The sequence below is a fragment of the Branchiostoma floridae genome, chromosome 13, assembly GCF_000003815.2.
Source record: "Branchiostoma floridae strain S238N-H82 chromosome 13, Bfl_VNyyK, whole genome shotgun sequence".
NCBI lineage: Eukaryota > Metazoa > Chordata > Leptocardii > Amphioxiformes > Branchiostomatidae > Branchiostoma > Branchiostoma floridae.
Genome location: NC_049991.1, coordinates 15,706,705 through 15,720,878, shown reverse-complemented (window position 1 = coordinate 15,720,878; position 14,174 = coordinate 15,706,705). Strand labels below are relative to the sequence as shown.

General features: G+C 39.9%; 1 protein-coding gene across 1 annotated transcript; it reads right to left on the bottom strand.

Moving 5' to 3' along the window:
* Nucleotides 1-1,030: 1,030 nt before the first annotated feature.
* Nucleotides 1,031-5,813, bottom strand: LOC118428400. The gene is made up of 6 exons (XM_035838441.1): nt 5,589-5,813; nt 5,035-5,304; nt 4,288-4,470; nt 2,800-2,992; nt 2,268-2,618; nt 1,031-1,630 (listed from the first exon to the last, which is right to left on the bottom strand). The coding sequence occupies exons 1-6, from the start codon at nt 5,653-5,655 to the stop codon at nt 1,393-1,395; spliced, it is 1,302 nt and encodes a 433-aa protein (XP_035694334.1). The 5' UTR covers nt 5,656-5,813; the 3' UTR covers nt 1,031-1,392.
* Between the last annotated feature and the right edge of the window lie 8,361 nt (nt 5,814-14,174).

The window sequence follows — 14,174 nt, the reverse complement described above, 5'->3', positions numbered from 1 at the left end:
GCACAAAATGTACGATACTATTATGATGGAACAGAAACTATCAACTTTGTGGAGGACTGACAAAGAATTCTATCAATGACAAAACGAAGTTGCCTGATCAGTACTTATCAGTTTTGTGCGTAAGCAAAAGCAAGTGGTTACATAGAATGAAATCTAAATTTGAGTTCAGAATTTCACACTGGAGTCTATACATGGGTAATATCCTATCAAATATCACTTGACTCTATCAAGCTGCTCCTCCCGGCGCCTAATTTTATATTTCATTCACGAGTAAACCATACACCGTACAGCAAATTGAATCTATTCAGAGACAAAAAGCAAAAGCACCATTGCATTTGTTCAACAGCGTTGTTTCACTACAATACAAATACGATAGGAATTTTAATGTCCTTTAGACCGTGACAGTTTACAGGAAATATATACTAGACCACTTCTGTTGGTAAAATGTGAAGAAAACATATCATATCCCATTGTTTTATTTGTGAAATGGCTTAATTATTGTCAGTATGGCCTAAAAATGGTCGCATTGTCGAAATTAATGTTAGAAAAGCTTAAAAAATGAAACCCCTTTGCGAGCCTTTCGCCATTTCCCCATTCACGAAAAGACCGAAATTTGTCAATTTGACGGTCGGTTTGAATAATTTTTAGATCGCGGTCGGGAGCGGTACTGCAGAGAAGGCTCTCAAAGGGTATGTTGTATCATCATGTAAAAATGTGAAAATTTGCTTAAAGAGAACGTGTACTTTCCCAAACAGGTCCAGACTTCTTTTTTTTTAAAAAGACTTTTGAAAACACTACTTAAAATGTTCTGTTTACAGGCCGCGCGAGGAGCCCGTGTAACACCTTGGTCTCCTGTTGAAGCGCCGCCTATGTTCATGTACACATGCCTGTACACATTACATATAAGAGATTAAACAAGCAGGTCGTGAATTTTCTTCTTTTCTGTGATTGCCTGAAACACTATCAATGTCAAGGTCTTGCTACAGAGAATTGAACACAAACACATAACAATATGACGACGTCAGATCTCTTGCTTATTAATCAGGTTTTTATTGTATCGATCGGCAATCGGTAGCTGTTGACTAGCAAGATCATTACATCGGGGCACTAAGAGAACATCATCGGCGTGAAATGAAATGTAGGCATTCTAAGGCTAACTAAGGTGCTTACTGATATCGTTGCTTATTGAACACATGTCTTTATCACGTTCTCCCTCTCTTCTCCCGCCATTAGTCATGTCACATATGTCCATATTCGCATTCTTGTTCTTTCTATGTCCAAGCAGAGGTTTAGGTCTGGAGTGGAGGAAGGTAGTGGCCGGGGTTTCGTACGGATGCCGTCCTTGAAGCGAAACATCTGCTTGGAGAATGGTTCTTTTAACTTTTGTGACCCCTACACAGCTACCGGGTGTGTGTTGGTCAAACTGGTAAGGCTTGACTCACTGGGGGACGGGCTGAGCGAACTTAGGCTGTCCGTGACATTGACAGAGGTCACCAGGTAATGACAGATCGGACACTCGTCCATGACGTCATGTGTGGGACAGGTCCACGGCCCAGTCTCGTTCCCAGCGTCCTCAGGTGGCAGGTGTAGGGCGGGAATGACGGGCCTCTCTGTCGGTCTGGTTTCGTCACTGTAAGAAGAGAAAACATTTGAAGACAATCCTTCAAACTATGTCGACTATTGTGAATGTCTTTACATGATAACTGAACACCTGTCATTGTGAATGTCAGTACATAATAACTGAACACCTGTCTTGATTCTCGTAATATGTAGTCTAAGACCAAAGGTCCTTGATATTTGATAAAAATCGTAATGTTAGCGATTAAGATTTTGAAATATGGTATGTTTTTAAATTCCTGTACTTAACTTTTAGTACAAGAATCCTTGGAAGAGGACATGTAAATGCCAACACAATTCAGACTTGACTAAAAGTCTGCAACATGGTATCTTAATAAAGATTTCAAAGATTAAGGTATCAGAAATACATGCATATTGTTATATATGTTGTTTCCCGTAACAACAGTCTTCCTAAACGCGACGGAAATACATGTTTTGTTACAACGTCATTTGTGATCATCATCCAAAAGTAACTTCAACTTACTGAGGTTTTGCATAAAAGTAGAGTTTGTAGACAACAACACGTAGTAGCAGAGATGATGAAAAGGACCATTGTTGTTATATGAGCTAATATTTGTACAGTGATATGCTCCATTATTAGAATCCTCCTTGACAGGTAACGTTCAGCGTTACTAACGCAAACAACATACCGTATGATAGGGACCTTGCCCCTTTTTCTTTTCGGTCTGGTCACATTGTCGTTTTCTCTAAATAAGGTCAGTGTGTCGGTTGCCATGGTAACTGGCTGGATGATACCAACGTCTACAGAACCGTCTGAAGTCTTGTCTAATTCCGCCTGCACCGTGATGCATCCTGGGTAGACCTGATTTTCCCGCCACGCCCCCAGACCCAGTGGCTCAGAGATCGGGTCTTGTTTCGTCCTGAAGAGTTCGTTACGACTCGTCTTTCCTGAGACTTTTCTTCTCAAACGTCTTTCCTGACGATACAACTTCATGTCGTTTTTCGTCAGCCTGAATAGCCATCTCAGACGAAAATGTTTCCTACAGAAGACACAGAATCAGAGGCAAATTGTGATGGTTGCCTAACGTTATATCCAAACCGTGCGTACGCCTGCATAACCACTTGTTACAAGAACAAAGCTGTGCCTGAATCTCACTAAAACGATATCAGAAACTCTAACAGATTTTTCATGTCTGTTCCCTGTATCTGTGATGTTCTCACCCATGTTTATAGTACATGTAGGCCCAGAGGATGCCCAGGAGCACGGTTGTCATGGCGACCACTGCACACGGCACCACCACCATGGCCACCAGCCAGGCTGACTCGCCATCCTCCTTTCTCTGACTTTTCTCGTTTTCCTCCTGCGGTGAAATTTGTACTGCATGTTGTCCGATATGCAAGGGTTTGGCTCTCCCTGCAAACGAGTGGAAACAAAGCACAATTCTTCAAGATTCGAATTTGGCGTCCATGGAGCGAGGCTACAAGGTAACAGATGGGCAAAAATAGCCATTCTGTCCCGCTGGGGCAGTTTTTGACGGAGGTGTTCGAAATAGAATAAGGGGTTCTATTTGTTCGACAGGGGGGTTCGGGGGGTGCGGACGCACCCCCCACGCGGGCTCGAAGGTCCGCTTTTTTCTCGAAGGTCCGTTTTTTGAATGCACAATACCTTTAAAGGGCGGACTAATTTGTATTTCCAACGGATCTAGAATCCTAGAAAAATTGCTCCGAGACATTGTCATAGAGTAAAAATGAACCCTGCGGTTTACAGTTAGTTCTTCCTGAGTCCGGGGCGTGCTACTGTTTTGTAAAAGACCCGGCCCGTGCGAGGCGGGGCACGGCATGCGTTAGAAAGACAACTTTCACGCCATCACCCTCGTTGAACTCCAGCTCCAGCCCGCACGGTCCAGCTCTTGCCCGCACGGTCCAGCTCCGGCCCGCACTGATTCCAGTTCGGAGCTGGAACGTGCGGGCCTGAGCTGGAATCAAAGCGGGCCGGAGCTGGACCGTGCTGGCAAGAGTTGGACCGTGCGGGCCGGAGCTGGAGTTTAACGGGAGTGGCAATGAAAGTGGCTGACCGCAGTCAAAAAAGTCAAGCCTGGCTGTTGCTATGGTAAAAGTCGCCCGGAAGTCTTATTTGGCGGAGTGTGGATGACAGCGCCGACACAAGTTAAGATAAGCTATAGAACTGTAGTTGATTAATAAATGCAGATGCCATACTTTTTATCTTGCACAATTGTTGTGCAACAAAGGTATACACAGTGAGAGAGCCAGCTGATTGGCACGATGTAGTTTCAGCCATTTTCTAAGAGGAAAACATTTCAAGTACAAGAGCGTTGTAAATCATCCAGTTTTCGAAGTTACGTGTCGGTTGTCGTATACAAATTGAATGGGGTATCAGAGCCAGTTAAAAGTTCGGAGAAGTGATGACGTGCCATTCCATAACTGATGTACCCAATCTTTCGTTTTCGTCGAATAAAATAATGTCTGAAGCAGTTGTGTGAAAATCTCTCAAAAACGCAGGAAATGCCATTTCAGAGAGTTCAATTTTCAAAATTTTCCGGGGGAGCATGCCCCCGGACCCCCCTAGGAAACTCGCGCCTTTGGCGCTCGTTGGTCCGCCAAAGAGTAAAACGAACCCCCCCAGGCAAAATCCTGGCTACGGGCATGTGGTATCGGTCCATTCTACATGTAAGGATATATAGGGCTTACAATGTAGATGTCTTTTACTCCTGGCTCCCATGGCGTCCCGCTGCCCGTTAGGTGCAGTCCTGTCGTCCGCGTGTTCCACAAGGAATGTCGACCTGTGGTGTTTAATCATGTCGTGGAAAGGGTTGCTAAGGAACAACTTGTTGACATCGTGTTTTTGGACTTCTGCTACCTCATCGGATATTTCTTAAAAGAAAACACGTAGGGAAGTGTTATCTGGTGCGACACAGATGATGACGCTATCAGGCTAACGTTATCATACGTCACAGGGAAACGTCACATGCAATGATACATAAATATGGTAACCCTTTCACTTAAAAGAACATCAGCATGTTGCATAATGTTTCGTTCTAACCTCAATCCTAGGAATGGTTAGCATGGGTACCATCCTTGTAATAGATCGCTCTTATCATATGTTCACTTCTGCTACCCGACGGAACAACAGAGTGACTGTATATTGTGTATGATAAATGTCAGAACGAGGAGTGACTGTATATAGTGTATAATAAACGCCGGAGCGAACTACTTTCCAGATGGTACCCAGGCTAAGGAATGGTAGGTGGTGGATAGCTTTCAATGAACTAGCCTGATGGTCATCCTAGTTACTATCCTTACTCTCGCCCCACCAACCACCCGAAACACTAGCCAGGATGACACTCAGGGTAGTTCATAGAAAGCTAAACAAGGGAAAAGAAACAAATTGAACGTGACTGCTATATATACAAAGGGTTAGGAGAGGGGTTGACTTACTGTCCGCCACATCTGGCCGGTTGATCTGCCGTAGTCTCAGGAGTATGTGAGGCCAGTCCATCCGCTGGCCGTCCTCACGTCGCCACGCTCGTAGCAGGGATAAACAGTCTCCCGGCGACTCGATACGAGTCATGTCGGCGGACGATTCAAACATATCCTTGGGCAGCTCGTAACTGACGACCCGAAGCGCTGTCAGGAACCATCCGCACTCCGTGGGCGTCAGGTCATTCGCTATCTCTACCCACTCCGCCTGCATTCTTTCAGCATTTTCTAAACAAATAAGAGCAATCTATGCCACATCGTCTGTTGTTTGAGTCTACTTTTAAAGCCAAAATCTGTGTTTGACCTTGACTCGACTATTCTTGAAGATTTGGGACATTAAGACGACGGATCACGCATTTGTGAAAGTCAGATGAACATCAAATCCTAAGAAAATAGTGCAACTGTACAACTCATTCCAGTAAAAACCCCATACTAAACTCATGGCTATTCGAAAGATTTTGAGTCATTTGCGGCTGTGAGTGAGTGAGTGTGTTTTACTCCATGTCACTCACCTGACGCAGCAAGGACTAACCAGACGATGCTCAAGTACAGAATAATCAGGTTTCTATGTAACATCATGGCAGTGTAGATACAGTAACGAACACGACGCTATAAACACGGCCATATAGCATCTTTCTCTTGCGTGTGTGGATGTCAGTGAGGCGATAGAAAGAAGCCATGCCAGTATGTAGCTACCATTTGTTCTGCACGTGTTTATTTTCGAACACCATGTTTGTTTACGTGTCCTTGGTAACGACTAGTCTTGTAGAACATTGTTCGATGCCGCGCGTTTATGATGACTAGATGGGCAGTCTGTAACTGTTAATTATTCTCATCAGCCAAGTGTAAGAAACAAAGACTTCATTTTCAAAACTTTCATCATCCATGTTTTAGTTTGGTAGCATTCACGATCATAAAGAAAGACTAACGCAGCGTTTCACCTTCGTCACCCAGAGTGAACTACGGGCGTGTTCTCTGTTGGAGACGTCCTTGGTGCTGAAATGCAACATTTCATCGTGGAGCAGCCGCAAGATTTGGGGCGTCTTCTAACAGCGCTACATTCCTTTGGTATCTGCGATCGATCATCATGATGTAAGCCAGACACAATTACATGAGAAAGAGAGAGATTTTTGTTCAGAGTGGCCACAAACATTTGGCACTGGCAAGGAACCACATTTATCTGTGACGTTTGGCACACCTTACGTCATAGATCACTGTGTCCTTTTGTTACGTAATCTGCTATGAACATTCTTTGGAACAGTTGTTCTTTGGTTGCGATGGTAACGCATTTTTCGAACGGTAAAACAAACCGTTAGAGTTGGTGAAGGACAGCCGCCACGCCACGTCGAGAGTTCTATGGAATTTTATTTTCCTTCCGCGAGAGAAAGTAGTCCTTTCTATGATTCCGGGCGTTAACACCCCCAACAAAAAAGCCTGTTGCTTGAATATTTTACCACGTATCTTTTTGATTTCAAGTTATTTACAATCTACCAGCTTTGTTTCGTACTCCTATAGTTTTTTGTACCGATGATTTATCGCTTTCCTGTCAATAATACGACCCGAAATTAGCTTATTTTCGCGTGATTTCACCTCTTGTTTTTAACGTGTTGTAGACTTCAAACCAACAGGAAATTAAGTGTGTAAGAAAGGGCAAACTCTCTATTTTTTGTTGGTATATGACTTATTACACATTTCAAGGGCGTAAAGCATTTGCCGCCAATCCGCGCGAGGCGATGTCATCAGGAGCGGTCATTTTTGATTCCAGAATAGAACGCGCGCGCCGCCTGGAGCGGAAGCAGACGTTCTGGTCCGTGGGCTGGTAGCGGCCGCGATTTAGTCGTCTCCCGACCGAAATCTCTTCTTGTAGAATAATTACTAGAGTCCATTACTTTTGCATCTAATTTACTGGTCGATTCCAAGACGTCTTTTTATGTCTCGTTCCATTGATACTAAAAAAATTGGCAACATCAAGGAGGTTAAAAAAAACATCCATGGTTAAAAAAAAACCTTGGTAAGATCTAGTAATTGTTTAAGCTTGCAGGTGGAAGGGTCACCGAGCCAAAGAGAAAGTTCTGCCCATTTAACCAAGATGGCAATCCCAATCTTACCAAAGCGCACCTACGAAACTACATTTTTGTAATACCTCAGAGTCTGTTTTATTAAAGATTATATATATTATATATATATTATATATATTATTAAAGAAAACTATTACATGATGTATCAAATAATAAGAGAATCAGAGTTTTTCATGCCATTCACGGCATGGGCTCATATAGCCTCTTTGCTATAAACCTAACCAAGGTTTACAGTATGGTTACTGGTAACATTTCATTCATAATTGTCAACAGTTCATATCATATTGGTTTGACACATTTAATTACCATGTACCTAAATTATACCTAAGGTGCATGGAATGATGCATTGTCAGTTAACATTGTGCCCAATAAGAAACCAAAAGGTTCAACTTTTTCTTCTCTCATTGACCTAGATTCACCTAAAGTATATAACCCTTACTATTGTACTGTAAAAAACAAAACAATGAGCCATATATGTTAAATACCAGCCAAACTTTATTAAACAAACAAGTCATGCCTAAATATTGATGCCCAATTGGAAACAATACTTGGAATCAAACAATTTACTGCCAAACATCTGGCGATTCTTTGGGCCAGAATGATAATTCCAATAATGTGAAATGATATGATTGAATTCACGCCAAATGATATGCATAACCAACAAAGCTGTCACCCTCCTCAGATTCACAGCAGAACATCACCTGTATAAAACATATTTCAAAGAATGTTAGGAAAAGTACATATTCTTTAAGAATTTACAATCATTATGATTAATAGTAGATATATCATTCTGAATTTATACTTCACTTATTACATGTGTATCTGCAATGATACAATGTCAATCAAAGAAATTAAAGTTACAGACAGTTGAGCTGCAAGAGGCACATCCTCAGCTGATCTGGGGTAGAACTCCATCTAATGCAAAAACAAACAAAAAAGGTAAATATCCATTCGTCATACATCAGGTACTTACTTACTCATCAATTACAGATATCATACACTCAGTCAGGCACTCACACTCATTCACTTACTCCTATTAGTATCTTTATTTAGATATATGTTAAATATATTATCAACTTTATCAAGATATTTCTTAGACTAAGAATATATTAACGTTATATCTAAATTTTAAGATCATATGTTTAGCAATGACCCTATACTACCAAACCCATAGGTGAGGGACAGCTGGAGTAAGGAAACAAAGTCAGAACCTCCAACCTGCACCCGTACCAAAGTGCGGGGTTACGCCTTTCCCGTCAACTCGGGGATCTGTGTGATGTACCCCATGTTGACGTCGTTAAGTACGACCTTTACAGGGGTCAGGCGCCTCTAACCTACCTACGGGGGCAGATGTCTAAACCTAGCAGGAAGGGGTTCTTTGGAAAAAGGAGAGAGGGAGAGAAAGTGGGTGAAGGAGTACAGAAAAGACCAGCTTCCCCTCACCTATACCTTAGGCTATACAAAAATAGACAGTCCTATTTCACTCATTATTACCCTTACTCTACCTCAGAAAATTCTGAATCAGAAATATGATCTAATAAAGACAGACTACCACAATAAAAGTCATCTATAAGATTTACATAGTCTTGATCATCACTACTGCTACTACTATCTGAATCTGTTTCAGCATTGTCCTGACTTACCTCATTTTGCTCAATACAAATAGAATTAGAACAATCTAAACACCTACATCCTGGACCACATGCTTGACCTTTCTTGAGACACTTACATCTTTTACTAGAGCACCCACTTTTACATTTACACCCCCTGGTTAAAAACTCCACAGTCTTCTGCACCTTTTCAATATTTTCTTTAGAATCCCAAGTAATCATTAAATTACCATGATTATCTATTTCCCAACCGTACCTATCTAACAATACAGATGAAAAATCCTGCTCTAAAGCCTGAGCCCAAGTGAGGTAAACCCAACAAGAACGTAACCAATGGAACCAAAGGGACTGAAAGGAAGGTAAACTATTATCTTCAAACTCTATTCTTTCAAAGATGGCACCCCTAATAACTTGTAACCAGTTTTCATGAATCTTTGAAATATTATCCCCCCTCGTTTCTCTGAAAAGTTGGGCTGGAGATGAGTACTTAAGAAAAGCAGAACGGTGTTTTTGAAAGTAAACACTACCAACTAAACGAACAAAAGCCAAGAACCCTGTATCTTTATCTGCACAAGAAAGAGAACCACTAGTTTGGTCAGAGTTTCCACTAGAAATGAATTCTGAAAACTGAAAGAAAGTTTTCATAAATGATACCTTACCAAGGCCAACAAAAAAGGAAACATAATCACAACCTGTACAGATAAACAGTGACTGAATTATATGGGGTAGTAGATATCTAGAAAGGGAGGAAAGATCAGGGTCCTTGTCAAAACAAGATAGCAACTCGTTCACATCCAGACATTGCCAATTTCCTGGTTCAGCTTTTTGTAAAATGACAATTCTTTTATCTGTATGCCTCACAAAAGGAAGGCCCACGTGATACGTGTCCGTATCAGGTGAATAAATCATTATGTTTTTGTAACTGCTTGAAGCAGCATGCAGCCAAACACGAGTGTCACTTTCCTCGTGATTGGACCTACAGTCTGGATATGGAGAGATGCCATCTACTGAAGAAACAAAACACATATCTCTCTTATCATCAGTAAATGCCCCAGCTGTGAACACTTTCTGTTGCTGCCTCAAATAAGGTGTACAAATTGTAAGTAAAGAAGTACATAAGTAAGAACATAACAAACGTTTGTTTGGACGCAAGGAAATGAATTTTCTCCAGTCTTTTGGGGTGCATGTATCATCAGAAATTGAATCAAGTAGTGTTAAATTGTCATTTTCCAAAACAGAATCTCTTCTATTTCTTTCAACATCTTTAGGACTAGGGCCATTTCGGTGGGGGTCATCAAAAACAATATGGACTTCATAACAACCTGACTGAAGAAAAGGCAAAACCCATTTTAGAAACAGAAAATGTGAATACTCAAGAAAAGTTCTATGCTGACCTAATGGAGATGTATTGATCAAAAACATTCCTTCTAAAACAGAGCACTGGGGAGAGAAATTGGTAGGGTACATTTTGGTGAAAGAACTAGGGTATCTAGACTGGAAAAAAGAAGTGGTTGCTGATTTAGCCCCCTTGTGAGGGACTCCATCAGCATTACATAAAGCACGAGGCAGCTCCAGAAACTGACCTAGCTGGGGCAAATCTAACAGGTGGGCAATTTCAGATAGGGGCTTATTTTGATTTTGGGACCAGGAAACAACTCTACGATAACATTCTAAAACTAACTTTTTGTCTTTTTCACTTTTGGAAACCCTAGACTTTGTCATTTTAATTTGAGAAAAAGTTCTTAAAGACTTTCGTCTTTGGGGTGCTTTATTACTTGGATTGTTAAGTATCCTGAACCTAATGAATGTGTCTAATGATGCCTTACCTATTTCCCTAAACTTAAGCAAGTCTTCTCTTTGAATATCTGAAATAGAAGCTCCTGTAAATGGTTGGGACAGACATCTATCATGTACAAGGGCAGAAAAAATGCCGGCATCTACAACTTTTTTTGCATAATAAACAATATTCAGCCTTTCTTGTTCAATGATAGTCGGACTAAGATCAGTTTGAGTTCTACAATTTGTTTTGACAAGAATTTGTTTTTTAACTTGTTTAATCAATTTAGCTCGATATGGTAAAAACAGAACAAGATCTTCAATTACAAATTTGTTAGGCCCTGTAATAACTTCTTTTGTGTCCCTATTTATCAACATTTCATGACTCTCATCTAAAGCTACATTAGAATAATTAACAGAATTAATACTGGTAACAAATCCCCCCTCTTGGAAATATCTGAGAATATGGTCAGGACAAGACAATATATCACAAAGATGCAAGGGAATGATTCTAGAATATATTACATGGTCAAAGGCATGGAAAAGGGGTGCCATCATTTTGTATGAATACAAACGCAAATTCCAATTCCCTGATCTAATTGCTATGAAAAGAGAAATATATGCCATAAAGTCATCATGAACAAATCTGTGCCAAAACAAAAATACTTCATCCCGGGCACATGCTGTGGAACAAAACTCCTTGAAGTCATCTTCTATACCTTCTAATTCCATTCTCAATAATTCCTGTCTTCTTACAAAGTTGTCTCTATCAAAACCTGGGTCACTAAAGTGCGGTACTGATTCTAAAAATACCCTTACCTTATCAACAATAGTCTGGGCTGAAAAAGAACAACTTGATGAACATTGATCAGTAGTGTCAGTACTATTCCTTCTATACTCTAGAAAAGCTTCGTCAGTAGTGAACTACCAGGATCGCAAAGGACGACGCGAGTGCAAGGGATGAACGCAGCACGGTTTAATAACTTCTGGATACTCTTCAACAATATGGCGGAGAACATCCGGGACACCGCTGACGTCATAACATAACATTAACATAACATAACTATGGCGTGATTTACTCTTCTTTTCCTTTTTTTTGTGAGTGATAAGAACGAACATGTGCTTAACAATTTCAACTGTGGTCAGTATCTAAGCTAGGTGGTCATATGAATTTGCATCCCCAACAACAACTAAATATTCAATATCAACGCCAACATTAAATGAAGTGTGAAGGAAATTAAGGGCTTTTAACATTGTCTCCTTACAGTCAGCATTTTCATTCATTATAGATAAATATGCAATATTAGACTTTTCTGTGACAGGGTCCCTTTCTAAAAATAGTTTACATTTCAAACTGGGTAATTTATGAGAAGAATCTGTCAAATCTGATATACATCTTTCAAGTTGATAAAGTAATACTTCAGAATTAAATTTATGAGACTCTTTCATTTCTTCTTCAGATATTCCAAACTGTTCGAAGGTCAGGGATATTGGAGTGGAAGGGACTATAGACTGAACACAAGATGGGGGTGTAAGGGATAAAGTACTATGATCAATTTCCTTTGGTGACCTTTTTCTTTGCCTAAACTTTGAAACTAATTTGATTTTCTTTGATACTGGCTCATCAGTTTCAGTAACATTACCTATACCTACAGAGATATCTTCACTACTATGTACAGATGAATTTGGCTTGGGAATAAGAAGGGATTTAGGTTTTGGTTGGACGGCTTGAATAGATGTGCCGTTCCACCCTCGGGGACTACCTGTCACAGCTGCATGGGGACTACCACTATTGATGTTATCTATAGAAGCTACAGTAAAAGAACCTTCTGTCAAATTATAATGATTATCTTCTAATCTCAATTGATCTAACATTCCAGAAATAAATCTTTTATGAGAATCATTGGAACAACATACACCAAGGCGATTTAACAATTGCATAAGATCAGTAGACTGGCTATAAGAATGAATTAATTCTGAATTAATCATGTGAAAAGGATAACTACACTGACCGTCAGAGACAATAAATAAGATAAGGAAAGTAGCAAAAAGACGTCTCAAAAACTTGGAAGAACTATGGCTAGAATTATTCTTAAGAAACGTTAAATAATGTTTATTCATATCAAATGTTTCAAAATCAGACATAAGAATTTCAGACTTTTGCATAGTTAATACAACAATAAAGTTCCAAACAATAGGGTTTATTTCTTTTGAAATTTGCAACATGTCAATTTCATGGAGGGAACTTGGACACTGAACAAACTTATCAATGAATTTGGAAGATTCTTGATGAACTAGACTATTCATGTACATCAAAGAAGATAAAAGCGAAGAATTGATTGTGTCTTGATTTACATCCGTGAACATAGAAGCGATGTTGGACTGAATAGACTTTAACTCAAGATCCCGCTTGTAAGTGTTTAACCGTGCAGAATATAAAGCTAAATGAAGGGATTCAATCAAATCAGCATCTTTATAGTATAACAAAAAACTTAGTTTGTTACTTTTGCTTGAACTTTTGTGGATTAAAAGAAAGTTTCCCAGATCACTCAATAACCCAACTAATAGCCATCTGGCTTGAAAATAGAAAGCATCAGCTTCATCAATTTGTTCCTTCCTGTCAAATTCCTTAATAAGTGTCTGAATACTCTCTACATAACAATCATAAGCATCAACAAGTAATAAAGATTTATTCTCCAGAAACAATTCACCTACCTTACAAGAAACCTGGTGCAAAGCCAATTGTGGTATGTTTTCTAGGCTATGTTCTACTTCAAAATTCCTCAACATTTCTAAGCGTTTTTCTAGACTTTCCTCACCCTTGACAAGATTCCCTGATCTATATAAACATTGATAACAATAGTTGCACAAAATAGACCCTTCTAACAAATTTGAGTCAACCAATTTTAAAGCTGATTGTGGAATATTCAATTTTGGACAGAACCGTTTCCTTTTATGTGACTTTATTACCTTGCAGCAATGGGTACATTTATCTTGTTCATTAAATCTACAAAACTGATGATAATGAAATGTGCACATATGAATAGAATTTGGCAAGGAACTACATCCTGTAGCTGCTTCAGAAATGGAGAGAATGTAAGACATCATGTCATCAACTGAGAAATTTTTACGCTCATGGTTGGCCAATTCGTGGCATAAATGAAACTCAGACATGAAACATGGTTTTTGTGGCAATGTTGCATCAGGAGTGTCAGTGGAAGAATTTGGTATTTCTGAAACTGAATCTTTGGCCAGCCGTCGAAAGTTACGCTCACATGAACGACACACACAGTCTGTACTAGAAAGTCCTGTATTATCGATTACCCAAGTTCTAAGTGATTCATTCCATCCCTGTGGATGTGTATACTTATCAAATTGAAAAACAGGTGGCTTCTTACAATGGGCACATGCTGAGGAACATGGCCTGTCTGGATGGAAATTAATAGGTTTACCTCCCCCACAACCAAAAAGTGTCACTATCACAGTCTTATCATGTATTTCTACAATATCATTGTCATCATAGAGAATACTGCCCCCCAAGCTAAGGTTTCTACATGAAATGTTGAATCCACATACATTACTTACCATTTTTTGTAACTCACACACCTGATACATTTGCTAGTGTCCCAAGAGT

Bases quoted from the DNA above. Each gene is read 5' to 3' on its own strand.
- LOC118428400 (XM_035838441.1), bottom strand. From the start codon at position 5,655: ATGATGTTACATAGAAACCTGATTATTCTGTACTTGAGCATCGTCTGG. The intron at 4,471-5,034 runs GTAAGTCAACCC...TTTTCTTTTAAG, and splicing joins CCGGCCAGATGTGGCGGACA to AAATATCCGATGAGGTAGCA. The intron at 2,993-4,287 runs GTAAGCCCTATA...ACTCGTTTGCAG, and splicing joins GAGTAAAAGACATCTACATT to GGAGAGCCAAACCCTTGCAT.